The sequence below is a fragment of the Varanus komodoensis genome, unplaced genomic scaffold, assembly GCF_004798865.1.
Source record: "Varanus komodoensis strain SLA01 unplaced genomic scaffold, ASM479886v1 scaffold14_1, whole genome shotgun sequence".
Classification (NCBI taxonomy): Eukaryota; Metazoa; Chordata; class Lepidosauria; order Squamata; family Varanidae; genus Varanus; species Varanus komodoensis.
The window spans coordinates 9,886,720-9,901,728 of NW_025335438.1; the positions used below are offsets into that span (position 1 = coordinate 9,886,720).

Consider the following 15,009-nt stretch of genomic DNA (forward strand, 5'->3'; position numbering starts at 1 on the left):
TTACTGGCAGTAAGAACTTAAATGTGCTGATGTTTTTTATCTTGCCCTCTTCACCTGCCCTCCTCACCTGAATGCAAACCCCAGAAGCATCCCTGAAGCTGAATTTGTTCTCTTCATGCACACCTGAACTGTTTGTGAATCAGTCCAGAAACAGGAAAAAAAGAGGGAGGGAAAGGAGGGCAAAAGAGAGCTAATGGTGGCATGGCAAGGAGAGAAAAGATACATTGGCTAGAAGAAAAAGTCAAATATTTCAAGAAGAGGGCAGTTTGTTCTTCTTCATACAGCACTGAAAATCACTCCTTAAAACGACTCTGCATCAAACTCCATTTTGTGTTCTTTGGTGCTTACCTGAACCCAATTCACATAATATTACAGAAATGTAATGCTTTCACAACAGCACTATTTAAAATAGTCATTTTATTATTTTGCTGATATAAGCAAAATCTGGGAGCTGGTTATTTCTTGATCAGACTGAATTCTGCTGCTTCCTCAAAAGCAGTTCTTATACTATGCGGTGGTCTTGGAGGAACTTCCTCATTCCATAAGATTCTGCTTAATGACAAATGTATAATTCATACATATTATCAAGTTATTGAAATGACCAGCGAAGCCTTCAAAAATAACGATGTATTTTCCCTGTAATAAAGAAAAGCGAAGTCAGTTCCTAACTGTGGAATGTATTTCTGCTGTGTATTCCTAAGCAACTGCTGTGTAACAAACAAGACCCAATTATCTGTTTCACCCAAACTGACTGGTTTAGTGTGACATATTAAATTCTCCTCAAGGAGATTTTTCCAAGGGCATCCAGAACATTGAATCAGTCTGATACATGCCTCAACAAGTATCTGTATCATTACACATGGATTCATGCTTTTATGTCTTTCAAAAATATTGAGCTTCATACCATGGACACTTGACAGAATATTCTCAAAAGTGATTCTACCCAATCCAGCCCCTATGGAGTTTGGCCATCCTGTCAGAGAGTCCTGTGTAATGCACACATGGGACCCCAGAGTATGCATTATAGTGAAGGGAATAGCTTCTCAGGGACTAGCTGAATGGAATGGGAAAGCCAGATATCTCTAGCCTGCACTCCACATATCGGTGTAACTGGCATCCTCCAGGCTCACCTTCAGTTGTGTAATTTGCATATAAGCAGACTTACATTCTAGTCTACTAAGACAGTGTCAAAATCTGGGCAGTAAAAAATGCCCCTACATTTCAGTCTCATGCCTTTTTTTCTATAAACCCAAACATGCTTGGGATAGTAAAATGACCTAAAATTTGCATCAGACTAATTCTGTGAGGCCACCCAAAAGGACACCAGACAAGATATAGGGTCAATAGACTAAGTACTGTTATGGAGATATCATTGTTATGCATAGCCTCAGGAAGACTATGTATTAAATTACCTGTACTAGCTGAAATCTGGAATCTTTCTTATACTGATGCAACCTCCTAGGTTAAACATTTTGCCAAACAAGGATGTTTCATCTGTCATATTTGCCTTGCCTGAGACACTTTTGTCTGGGATGAAAAATGACCCCCTTTTGCAGCCAACATTAGGGTCTTTACCCCCCCCCCCCATTTTTTGCAGGACAAAATGCATTCATCAAAGTTTACATTGACTGGCTAGCAAGGTGGATTTTAGGGAAAGCAGGGATAAAAGCTAACGTTTTGCTGGACACATTGGAGAACAATGTGCTACTTGTACACATTTCAAGATAGGACACTATCTACTTGTTGCCCTAACAACATTAAGCATTGCACAGGTAGATTCAGGGGCTACACACAGAGTTGTTCTCTCTTCTGTAATCAAGGACATTCTAAAAGAGGACAAAACATGGAGGGAGTGAGTAGAAAAGGAAACAAAAACTAGTTTGAACTCATTATTTGGCTAACTTTTACAACACCTGGCAATTTTCATTACAAAAATTGAAATCTGAAGAGTACCATTTTATATCTGGGTTGTGCACCACTGATTCGTACAGTTGTGTTGATTGTCTCTGTCACAGAAGAAAAATGATCAGTATTTGACATAACAAAATTAAGTCATCCTATTAGTCTTCTACAGTTTTAAACATAAGTTTGCTTGTCAGAGGGGAGTTCAAGAATAAATTCTAAGGAAAAGCAATAGGGCAAGATGAAGGACTAAGGCAGGAAAGTAAAGGAAACAATGCTTACCACCAGAAATGTAAGTACACCCAAGTTTTCTAACAGGGAGCATGCTATCCTGTATTTCACCATACCTTCCCCCAGGACAGCAGTATGGAATCTCCAGCCCATGGGGCAAATCTAGCCAGTGGGCAAAATCTGCTCCATGGGGATTCTCTATCCATCCCTTGACCTTCTTTCCCTGCCCTGCCACCTCTACCAGCTATTCTTTAAAATAGAAGCTGATCATGTGAAGCTACTGCCACCTGTACTGAACTTCTGATTTTCACCATGCCATGCCACCACATCCTTTTAAGTGTTTCCAGGTGAATGAGGAGTAACCTAGCTAATATGCAGCTAGATGAGAAACACTCTATAAGGGGCAGCCATCGCATAGTGAAAGCTAATTTATCACTGTGCAGCAATTTGACAATACAATTGGGTTGTTAGAATACAACTGAATTTCATGGTGTACAATTGCTGTGTGCTGGGCAGCATTAGCCAAAGACTCTCGGATGCATGGCTGGGTTGCACTGTGACTGCCATTTAAATTCCATCATAGCTGCTCTGTCACTGCTGGTTGCACATAATTGGCTTTCCATAAGAAACAGCCACTGTTTATACACCTGGGAAAACTGAGAGTTCAGCAGTTCAGCTTGCTTTGTGGCAGAGGCCTGTGGCCACAGCCTAAGGGAGGCAACCCATAGCCAGAAACATGAAATCCAAGCATTGCTTCTGGCGTTACTGGAATAAGAAGGGCATGAAAGAGATCTACCACACAGCAGAGTGGGGTGGATATTTTCTTAACATGGGGATATCCTTGCCTAGCCCTCTCTGTCCGCCACTGCCAGCACCATAACCCTGCTGATTTGGTCCAATGGAATATGGAAATTAATAACAGAAAAGAAAATCAAGGATATGGGCTAGTTGAAAGTCATCAGCAGTTTGAAGAAGGACAGTTTTCCCATCCCAATCTCACTTTCACATACTGACTAGGTCACTTGTTTGAGCATGATCCAAAGCCTTAAAAGTGACTCCGGCTAAGAAAATGCTGTACAATGAATAAGCAGTGTGCCATGCTTGAGTGGCACTGGTCTGCAAACCTCCCCAAGCCCTCCATGTGCAAAATCAGGTTGGGAGGCTTGGTTTTTGTGTCAGATATGCAAAGTGAACATGACACACTCCTGTTGTCATGTAGCTTCCAGTCTTACTACTCACATGAACCTCCCCACTTGTCTGTCAATAACCCAAGTTTGCTGATCCCAAGAGGATCCCAAGAGGAAATCCTTCTGTTGTCTCTGAACATTTATATTATTTCAATTGTATTCTTATTTCTATTATATTTTTATTCATTTTATTACGTATGCCATAAATGAATGAACCATTCCAGTTCAAAATAAGGGCTGAAAATATAACAGCAATTTTTGGCACATTAATGACTAAAAGTGAATGTATATCCTGTAGGTCAGCACACCATAATCCACACTTACCTCCCTTCAGAGTGCCACAAAATGAATATTCATCATCCTCACCATGGCAAAGAACAGCATTCCATTTTAAGGATAGTGAACCTTGGAACCACAAACTTACACGCCCAGTCAAAACGGACAAATCAGCTTCTTTAAAAAAAATTAACATAACAATTTCAATGACATTCAGCTATTTTCTCAAGAAAGGAGCACAATATCTGCTCGTGCTGATATATATCACATGTAGGCTCCAGTGGTATCCCAAATTTTAATGGCAATTTGCCTCTTTTCCCCATTATGCTAGTTCCATTGCATAAATGTTGGGTTACCCCATTGCAACATCATTCACATTAATGCTGGGGCATCATTGGATGCAACCTACTGTTTCTGAACCTATCAAAATTCATGGGAAATTTGACAGTGCATTTTATGTGACAGTATGACTGAAGGAAGCACCAAATAAAAGCATATCTGCACAGTCATTTGTAAAGAGGCAGCAAGAACAAAAGAATAGAAAGCATTTTGTTATGACAGAGTATAATCTATGAAATTTGGATATGGGTCAGTCACCTCATATAAATCAGAGAAGTCAAATGATTGTGCATTTGATAACTATAATCACATCTCAACCACAGTACTTGGAAAAATATTACTAGTAGCACACACATACCGTGGGGAACCGAGAGTGAATGAGCATGGAAAACAGTTTGCAATATATAAAAATTCAAGTTTCCGCACTATGCTAATTGTTCCCAATTTGCCTTTTCAGTAATAAGAAGATTAGTATGCAGTGGCTGCATGCAAGTCTATACATGCTGCCATGGCAGTAAGTCCTACTGAAGTAGAGTAGACATGCACAGGATTTCACTATTGTTCATTTAATGAGGACAACAGGCTTTCTGAAATATTAGCAGATACGGAAGATTCAACAAACAACCACAAAGTTGTACTTGTTCACTAACATTCTGGGCATTCCAAGGATCTTCCTAACCAGTCTTCTCCAACTGGGTGCCCCCCAGATCTTCTGGACTGTAGTCCTAACCTTCCTAACCATTCCCCATGCAAGATGGGGCAGATGTATAGAATTGCATGCAGCCACTGCATACTAATGTTTTATTTTGACCCAGGAGCCATACTAATGTTTTGACTCAGGAGTCAAAACATCTGGAGGAAACCTGGCTGTGCATTGGTATTGAAATTGCACCGAACCCTGAAGTCCTTATGCAGATGTCGAATGCTTGAATAAAGAACACATGGAAAATGGGGCGGGATTATGTTGGCCATTCTTCCAATTCTCAAATCTTAACTGAGTAAACTGCATGAAGCATGAATGTCTGCTGAGAAACAAACTGCCTTTGTTTGTGAGCTGATTTTGAACACTACCTGTCCAAGGCCTAATATGAAATTACTTTTTTGTCCAAGTTTTAACACTAACCTTTCTAGGCATCTATGGAATGGAACCAGTGGGTCACATCAAAGGTGACTTGGCGCTAGCTGCTTCAAACCACCAAAAGCATTTCTGCTAGTACAAAGCAGAGCTCTCGAGTTTTACTGATCCCTAGCTCCTACTTTAGCTCCCCAAAAGAAGAACCTCTGTAACAACATGTGTTATGTCAAGGACTACATGAGAAGATGGAAAGACACTGAAAATGTTTGACATGTAGAACACCCTTGCACAAGTGGAACACTTTGCACGAGCACAAAGCCACCAGTGGATACAATCCAGAGTTGGGGGAAAGGATTGAAGTACATCTCATTATAATAATGTACAAGAATGAGACTGGTTTATCTGAAACAGAAAAATAACTTACTTGGAATCCAGAACATAAACCCTTTCCATACTGAATTATTCTTTAATGAACATGGTTCCACTTTAAAGGAGAATGTATTTTTACCAGTACCTGCATGAAAAAAAAAATTATAATGACACAAACTTTTAAGAAGAAGCTTCAAGAAGAACTTGAAGCTCTGACCATCCATACTTGACCAACTGCTGAAATACATAGCTGAATCATGTTAGCTTTTAGGTTAGCAAATATCAAAGTTTGGAGTATTGGTATTTCCAGGTAGAGGACTCCTGTTACTACCAATAAAAAGACCCTGACCTGCCCTTCCCTGCCCTGCCCTTGGAAAGAAATACTATGGAGTAAGCAGTGGGAAAGCACAGCAGTCATAAGTTGAAAACATCTTTGTCCGATCCTTTCCTAAAATGTTATGACTGCAGAAGAAATGCCTCATCTGGAAGCACTCTGTGGACTGGTTGGCTTGTAAACCAGTTCATGGATTTAATAACCTATGAATTGGTTGGGGTGCACAGGAGTAAGAGAGCGTGCTGCCTCCTGCCTGCACAGCACTTCTGTTTTACAAGCACTGCTGAGGATTAAACAACCCAGAGTTGGGTTCTATGGAACCCAAGAAAAAACCATAGGTTCCAAGTCTCAATCTTCAACAACTCAAAGTGTAGGCTTTGAGTATCACAACCCATGGATTGTCACTAGTTGCAATTGTTTGCTGTGATGGGTTCACTCCACTCTCAGGCAAAAGTCTTTAAAACAAGGTATATAAGCTCCCAGTGTTGAGAGGGACAAGCCATGGAGGCAATCTTTGCCCCTCTGCACTCCTGCCCTGCATTTTAGCTAGATTGGTGCTTTTGCCAGCCAGCTGAGGTGCTTCGGTGGAGGAGGCTACAAAGGACACAGGAAACCTCATATCTGGCCTCTGATAGCTCAGACACTCCCTGCTGCCCTGGGAAGCCTCTTTAACCCTCTGTTCAAGGTCAGGTTTCCATTTTCCAAGCTGAGAGAGGCAATTCTTTCCACACCTGCTGTAGGATATGGGGAGATCAGTGTGGATTCCCAAGGGCCATAAGATCACTCCCACATTGATGTGCAGTTAATCTTGAGAAGTGGAAAGCACTGTGTGATGCAAAGCAAAATGTACTGAAAGCTCTGTTGGTGATATTTCAACTGTGATGGCTGTTTCAAGTCTTCAAGCCAACATCAATCACTTCGGTGACTGACTGGTAAACACACGTGTGAATTCATCACCACTTTGAAGTCAAATCAAATATTTGAAGTCTAAGTCCGGAGCAGCAAGCAGGGTAGCATCCACTTTATCCAGAATTGCCTCAAGGTTGTTGAGGGTCCTTGGCCAAGACCTGTCAGTGGGTCTTTTCACCATCTGCTATGACTCCGACTCCTCCTGATGGCTGCTTCTTGTTTGCATCCTCTTTTTGACAGGTAGCACACCAGTTCGTGTGTGGCATATTTAGCCTTGAGAAAAAAAGACTCAGGAGAGTTATGATCACATTCTTCAAGTACTTACACAGGTGGTCACACAGAGGAGGGCCAGAATTCCTTGTCAGTTATCCCAGAGTGCAAGGCATGGAATAACAGACTCAAATTTCAGGAAGTCAGATTATGACTGGACAGCAGGAAAAACTTCCTAACCGTTAGAGCAATACACGAATGGAGCAAACTGACTAGGACGATGTTGGTCCCTCCCACACTGGAAGCATCTATCTGTTAGGGATGTTTTAACTTGGGAGTTCTGCATTGAGCAAAGGGTTGCACCAGATGGCCTTACTGGGCACTTCTTGCTCTTCTATAGTATGCTTTTATAAGTAGACAACAACATAAACTTCTCATGACTATTTGACTCCACACAAGTCATGTGCACTTACACTCCCTTACTCATGGATGTTTGCAGGGCCTTTTCAGAATCCATCTTCTAGCCAGGGCCTCTCCTGAGTTTGCCAGACATTTTCACAGCTTGGTTAGAGCAAGGAAAGTCTGATACTGTCCTAGATGGTACCATAGTTCACTGCAGAAAACTAGTGTACTTCTGCAGTTCTGCTCTGTACCACACTCTGTACCTTGCACTAAGTAATGAAATATATAGAAACATAAAGAAAAGCAGAGAGGAAAAACCCAGAAACTGGGCAGACTCATGCAAACAATGCTTGAATCCTTCTGCAAAGAAAATGGAAGAAGAATCCTTGGTAATTCACTGGGTTATATGACTCATGATGCAGAAAAGTCCTGAGAAGCAAGTTGCAACGATGTAGAGGAGGAAGAATTCCACGGAGCTGGTATCAGTGGGCCCCCGATGCCATGTGATACTTCAGCAGGTGCCCAGCCATGGCTATCCTTGTTACTGGCCCTGACTTTATCCATTAACCTTTGATGATGTTGGAAAGGCAGTAGGCACTCAAGTGCCTTAGTAGGCACTTTTTTCTAACACAAAAAGAAAGAAGTCACTCTTTTTTAAAAAAATCCAGTTAGATTAACATCATCACAACTTTTCAAAACAGTATCAGTTACATGGTATTGTAATTAGATACACTGAGTACAGGAATCTTCTTTGGGCAAGATGATAATGAAAGAAAGAGTTTGCTGGAGAAAAGCATAGCAGTGGCCCATTTGTACCATGTGGCCACATTCAGATCAGGAAGTTGTCTACTGCAAATGTGCTAATGCACTTGTGAAGGAAGAGAACAGGGAAATGAGGGTGAACCTAACACCCAGCATTGGGCAATGCCTTTTCCAAAATGGCATTAGAAACATAGGGGGGAAAGAGAGTCAGAAGGGACCTCCTGGGCCATCTAATCTGAGCTCTGGCTCCAGCCGACTTCACTCATGTGATCCCCAGTGTAACCCTGCTACATTACACGAAAAAGAATTCTAATCTCTCTCTCTCTCTCCCCTAATAGGGTGAATGGTAGCTTAACTGGGTGGTGGAGGAGGTGGTGGTGGGTAGAGGGGCTGTATCTCCGTGGTAGAGAACCTGCTTTGCATGCAGAAAGTCCCTGGTTCAATCCCCAGTATCTCCCATACAGCAGGAGAAACTCCAGCCTAAAACATTGGAGAGCTACTGCTGGTCTGTCCTGACAATGAGCCAGATGGATCAGGGGCTGCAATACACGGCAGCTGCTAAATCCCCTATCTGGAAAATGGTGTGCGATGAGAGTTCTCCACAATGAGCACAGCACACCTGCAATCTACATCATCCACCCCTCAAGTACTATTTGCAAATACTTAAGAGACTAGGCATGCATCAATGCAACTTGACTAGACCCTAGGAGAGCAAGTGTGGTTGTTAAAATGCAGGAGTCTGGACTGGGGATCCAGGAGATACAAGTTCTGGTCTTCAATGAGCCACGAAGCTCACTGGGTGGCTTTGGTCCAGTCATTCACTCTTAGCCTCACCTACCTCATGGGACCCTTGTAAGGGTAAACTGGAGTGGAGGAAGGCTATGTAAGCCAGCTTGGTTTCTTTGAAGAAGGGAAAAGGCAGAATGTAAGCACAATTAAATAAGAAGAGGAAGCAGCAGTAACTTAGTGCCTGGTACAAAGGATCCCAGATTATACCCAATATACTGGGAGCATGAAGCAATAGGTTATCACCCTGAAAACAGAAAACAAAGCAATCATTCCTGTCTTTTTCTAGGGCTATTCAGAACACGCTTTTCCTGGCTTGAGAAATCAAGCTGTATAATTCCCATTAAGAAATTAGGAGCTTCAATCAGAGTGGGGGACACAATTCTAATTTGTTTGAGAACAATGTCACATGCTTTTTACATACCACAGAAGGAATAGAAAATATCCAGGTCATCTGATCTGCAAAGCAGAGATTTTTCTTCAGTAAATCCAGAAACAGAAAAAAGCATAACAAGCAGGAACATGTTTAAGTGCCTTGAAACCATTTTCACAGCAATCAAATAGTAAGATGCAGAACTACATTGCTTCTCTTTCAGTTAAGAGGAACTGAGATATGGTTAGTCACCCTCAGACACGTGATTTCAGGGGCTTTTTTAGTACATTTCTTCTTAAGTCTCTTCCTGTACCTTGTCAGTTGCTTCAGAATTGTGTCACAGTAGTTGCACCTAACAGGAAAACTACATTGTTTTTTTTCCAAATGAATTACAAAATGGAAATCTATTGAAGCATCATATTTACATCATATTGCTAAACAATTTCTTCTCCCATGGTTGTCACCAGCACCTGCAACACCTAGGTTATGTATTATTACTATTATTGTTACATTTACTTTCTTTCTTCTGAGAACCCTAAGACATCTTAGAGACCTCCTCCTCCTCCTACTTTATCCTCAGAACAAACCTGTTAGCATTCCAGTTCCCTGTCCCACCATTTTCATAGCAGCAGCATCCTCTCCTTATTTAGCAAATGCCTGTTTCCTCAGTCTTTGATTTTCTGTTTATTAGTTTGACCTTATCAGAACTAGTATTATGACCCCCGTGCTAGAGAGGTGCATATAATCACAAAAAGGATGGTCTTGTTATTTTCTTTCTTTAACAAGTGTTATATGACTTATTCTGATGCTTCCCTCTTAAAGCTGGGCAGAACTCACTGGACAGGAATCCTGTTAGTGTGGTAAAGAAGCAGACACGCAGCTGCCCTCTTCGCACACACAATGGTAAATGAAGCAGCCAGCATGTGCATGAATCTGTTTAAGCGGATTTGTAAAATCCAACCTCAGAAACAAGCAAGGATACATGCCCCTTGTACATACAAAGTATGGCCTACTTCCATATATATTTTGGCAAAACTTTTTATGGAAAGCTGCAACAAACCTAAGATCTATACTCTATTGTTAGTGGCTCACTTCTACAAAAGCCAGAACTTCCAACTACAATACCTGAGGTTATCTTTTCTTCTAATAGGACTGAACTGGAGATTTGTACTGGCTAATTGCTTCAGTTACAAATATACATGTGAAGCATATTGGATTCCAAAAGACATGGATGTAACAAGCAACAGATGCTAATCTCACATCCCTTTTGCTGAGGGGGCCTACAACTTGAAAAGATGCTTAATCTTCAACCAACTCACAATTGTATCTAAAGTTCAACTGCAAACTTCTTAACCTGGGTTGTCTGTAACTTGAAAGCCAGCAGCCAAATAAAAGTGAAAAGTAACATTACTACCGTCTTCAACAGGCATTTACGTATCAGTGGTAAGCAGTGATTATATTATTCTCCCTTTTCAAGAAAAACGTGTGACCATACATATTCTGCTGCATTGTAATAATTAGTGAATCTAGGGTGCATCTTAAGAGATTTGATTAGGGTTGGAATCAGTTTGGTGGTAATGCTTGGGTTACATTACTATTCACTTGTCACTTCTGCCATGTAAGACCCACACAATGCTGTAGTTAGCACCACAGCTCCTTGCCATGCTTTGTCATGGAAGCAGACTTGAAAAGTATCAGTAACACTAGATTGCAACATCCATCCAAAACCAAAGCAGGTGTGGGAACCCTTGGCTTGAAGGCAGTTAAAAAGGAAAAACATGCTTTTGTCTTCCTAACCTCCAAACACGTTAAACTTTAGTTACTACTTAAACAATTATGACAATTTCTGACTATAACTTATCCACCTCTTTTGAATGGTTTCTGTCATATCGTAACAATTGGGCTGACTGCTGCTGTTACATGAGGTCAGTCTGTTTTGGACGTGTGGCCATTCTATGAATGAAAGCTTTCCAAAAGCACTGCTCAGCTCTTGTAAATTCAAGGCTGTGGCTTCCTTTGGGTCAGGTAATGAGTCTCTCTAGTGGTTTATAAAGGCAAGGACACTTTTGCAAATACTTATTCCTTTTTGATATTTTTCTCAGGAGAGATGCATTTTGATTCTAGACACCTGAAATGGTAGACTTGGTATACTTGGCTTTAATTTGCACTAAGTGCTTAACTGGATATTCTCCAGGGACACCATATAATACTTGGGGTATTATTTTGGCCCTGAAAACTTGAAGTGCAACTGTACATAGCTACTCCCTCTGTTGAAATAGAATATTATTATTATTATTATTATTATTATTATTATTATTATTATAACATTATTATAACATTTCTATGCCGCCCCTTGCCGAAGCCTCGGGGCGGCTTACAACATAATAAAATACATTGAAATACAATAGAACATAATTACCATTAAATACAAAAATACAAAAAATAAGTCTGAGCGGAAAGCTGGGCTGTGTTGAGTACAGCTGAGAACCCAAGAGTTCTTATAATGAAAATTGGTGCCCCGATATTGTTGGCCTTAAATTTCCAGGAAATTTTTTTTCTGTGTTCTGGCAAAGACCATTACTTTGGATTTGTTGTAATTTAATTGCAGCCCATTTTTATCCAAATATACTGCACAGCTCTTAATCCAACGATTCAGAGCTATGCATGTTTGAGAATTACTGTGTCATCTGCATAAAGCAGCAGTATGACTTTACACAACCCACGTCTAGGACTGTGACCATCCACACTGCTCAGATGGGATGCTACATCATTTATGAAGAGATTAAACAAGGTCAGTGCTAGGAAACAGGCCTGTTTCGCTCCCTGATTAATTGGAAATGATTGGGTTAGTACTCCTTTCCATGACATTCTGACCTTGCAGAATAGGTCTGAATATAATTTTCTAATAAGTAGAAGGAATTTTAATCATGTTAGTTTATTTTTAATTTAGTGAACAAGGTACAGCTTTAAAGAAGAAAAATACTCTGGAAATTTATAACTTATAATGTGTGAAAGAATGCTGAATAGTCTGTACATACACAAATATTTTTACAAAAACACATGGCAAGTAAGAATTTTATTTGTTTTCGGTGGATTCCCTTGGTTTGTCCAGGTCAAAAGGGAAGGGTTTGTCATAACCCATAAGATGGTTATAGTCTTGTGGGTATTCAAAACGCAATGGATTAACAAGCATAGATTTTGTTTTTGCATAGAATGTTGTGAACATCAAGCTGATGTCTGGAACCTTCACATCCTTTTGATGGAACACAGTTTTCTTTTCTGCCAAAATAACATTATATGTAATAGCTGTGTAAGTGTCCGTTTCAGCCTTGTGGTACAACCGGATTATGTAGCCCTTGGTAAATGTATGCAGGACAACTGGTATTATTATTGTAAAGACTCCTGCAATGACACCAGAGGCAATGTCAAGGAGATGGCCGTCAACACCTGAGTCAGTTTTGAAGAGGATTGTAGGCATCATGGAAAGGCTACAAATGCTGGCAAAATAAGAAACAAACTTCGCACCTGCAAAACAAAGAAAGCTGCTTAGAGGTTGAAAATTACTTTAGGGCACAATCCTATGCAAGTTTAGATAGAAATAAGACCTACAACACCCAGCATGCCCCAACAAGATAAGCTTTTTATCTGCCTAAGGTTTTACGGGATTGCACCTTCATTTTTAAGTTAAAATATTTTCATCCTCCTAGGTAGACGACCTCAAAGGGTACCATATAAAGATAAAAAAACATAAACCAGTGCACTATGAAGAGTAGTAACGCCTCACGTCCCCGCCAGCAGTAAGCACACACACCAATCCCAAGCCGAGCAGCTGAGCAGCAGCTATCTTTCACTATCAGATGCTACTCTGTTCAAAATCACTTCGTAAAATCCATTGAAAAAAAGGTGCCGAAACACCGCTCCGGTGCGTTCTATGACAAAAAAAGCCCTGGTAATGCCAAAAACAAGGCAGCAGATCCCAGCATCAGAAAACTGCAAAAAGAGTATATCAGAAGAAAGACGGTATGTTTCCACAGCCTTGTTAAAAGACAGCAGTGCTGCAGGATGGCAGAACCTGCTGGTAACTTATTCCAGAGAAGTGGGGCCACTGCGAAAAAGGTCCTTTCTCATGGAGCTGTCCACCTAACTGCTCTCACAGCTAAGCGACTGAGAAGTACTTCTCTTGCTGTGTAGGCAGCCTAACATGGACAAAGCTGGCCCTTCTAGTACTTTGGTTCCAGACCATATAAAGTGTTTAACCTGATATATATTACTGTCACACAAGCAGATAATTCAAGCAGCATATAGCCCTCTACTAAGGTTGCAATGCTATACCCACTTGCCTGGTGGGAACCTTCCGTGAAACTTCTGAGCCACGAAAATGCCCTGTAGTAGAGGATGGCCTTCTTGGTGCCAAAAGGATAATAAGACTGGGGCATTCTCAATGGGCAGCTCATTCCATAGCTGAGCCACCAGCCAAAGCCACCTGGGCCTGAAGGGACAAAGATGGCTCAAGGAGCACCTCCAGGCTACGATCCCGCTCCTTCAAGGGTTGCAGCAGCCCCGGACTACAACACTATCTTGAACAGGATGAATTCCCCGCATCTGGTCAGACAAACCACTCACTAATAGCACAGTCTTTCCTATGAAAACTTTTAAGATTAAAGTATACGTTCAAGCTTTATGCACCCACCTAATACTGCTTTTGCCAAATTTCCACGATAAACTAATCTGCCGTATTCAGAATTTTCAGGAAGAGGTGATGTGCTGAAACAGCAAAGAGACTCCACACAGGAAAACGGAACCTAGAAAGATGGGCAACAAAATCAATATTTGTTACAATAATTTCCAAATTCACACATTCACACCATTTCAAGAAATGAACTAAATCACAGAACAAGCCTGGCTGCAGTTTGCAATGCATTTTTGAGTCTTCTTAAAGTGCTATAACTGTGTTAAACCACAAAGTATTCTGTGCAAACTTAGCAATGCCAATCAACAGGAAAGAGGGTTGATTATATTTCTTGAGTTACAGCTTGAATTAGAGAAATACATCAAGCAAGATTTGTTTTCATTTGCAGCCCAGCCCTCCACTTCCACCTCTCGACCCATGAACCATTTCACCTCCACAACACAAACACAAACATTTATCTACTAAATCGGTATATCTTATGACAGCAATACGGATCAGGCTCATTTTGCCTCCTTTATCAGTGCAATCCTGCGCACCTTAGGAACTATCCCAGAACTCAGCTGCTCCTTATGACCGACTGAACCCCTCCATGCCCCTCCTTGACAGAGAGCCAGGCTCTCTCTTTGATCCAGCCCTGAGCGATCCGGGCACGGGGACTAGATCCTGGACCCCCGCGCTCCCCCCAGGCAGCTCTCCGTTACGCCACAACCATCATCTCGCTAAGTCCTCGCACTGAAACTGAGAGCGTGGCCACCCGGGCAGTGCAAGCCCCAGCACTCACCCTTCCATGTCCCAGCATTTCAGGGAGGGAACCGGAGGCTGCGGGCCAACCTCCCCGCGGCCGCAGCCTGCAGCGCAAAGCCGACTGCAGGCTCCGACCCGGGGCTGCCCCCTTTGCCGCCGCCGCCGCCCCCCGCTGGGCCGAGCAACCTCTCGCGGCGCCGCGCAACCACAGCCGCAGGCAGGGCGCACGCGCCACCACGGCCTCCGGCCGGGCCCCCACGCCGGCCGCGAGCAGCATCTTCCGCGGCCCCGCTCCTGCCTAGGGCGGAGCGCCGTCCCAGCGGGAAGGGAAGCGGAACCTCCGCCGCCTCTTCCGGCAGAACTGCTCCGGGAAGGTCGACTTAGCGCCTCCCTTTGACTTCCTCGGTAGTTCGCTCTGCT

The 15,009-nt window shown here is 42.1% G+C and overlaps 2 protein-coding genes across 2 annotated transcripts; both read right to left on the reverse strand.

Moving 5' to 3' along the window:
* Positions 1-400: 400 nt before the first annotated feature.
* On the reverse strand, positions 401-11,436 carry LY96 (lymphocyte antigen 96). Its single transcript, XM_044424061.1, has 5 exons — positions 9,207-11,436; positions 5,435-5,524; positions 3,645-3,773; positions 1,954-2,006; positions 401-636 (listed from the first exon to the last, which is right to left on the reverse strand). The coding sequence occupies exons 1-5, from the start codon at positions 9,325-9,327 to the stop codon at positions 535-537; spliced, it is 495 nt and encodes a 164-aa protein (XP_044279996.1). The 5' UTR covers positions 9,328-11,436; the 3' UTR covers positions 401-534.
* Positions 11,437-12,216: 780 nt separating this feature from the next.
* On the reverse strand, positions 12,217-14,901 carry TMEM70 (transmembrane protein 70). Its single transcript, XM_044424060.1, has 3 exons — positions 14,627-14,901; positions 13,846-13,957; positions 12,217-12,680 (listed from the first exon to the last, which is right to left on the reverse strand). The coding sequence occupies exons 1-3, from the start codon at positions 14,864-14,866 to the stop codon at positions 12,232-12,234; spliced, it is 801 nt and encodes a 266-aa protein (XP_044279995.1). The 5' UTR covers positions 14,867-14,901; the 3' UTR covers positions 12,217-12,231.
* Between the last annotated feature and the right edge of the window lie 108 nt (positions 14,902-15,009).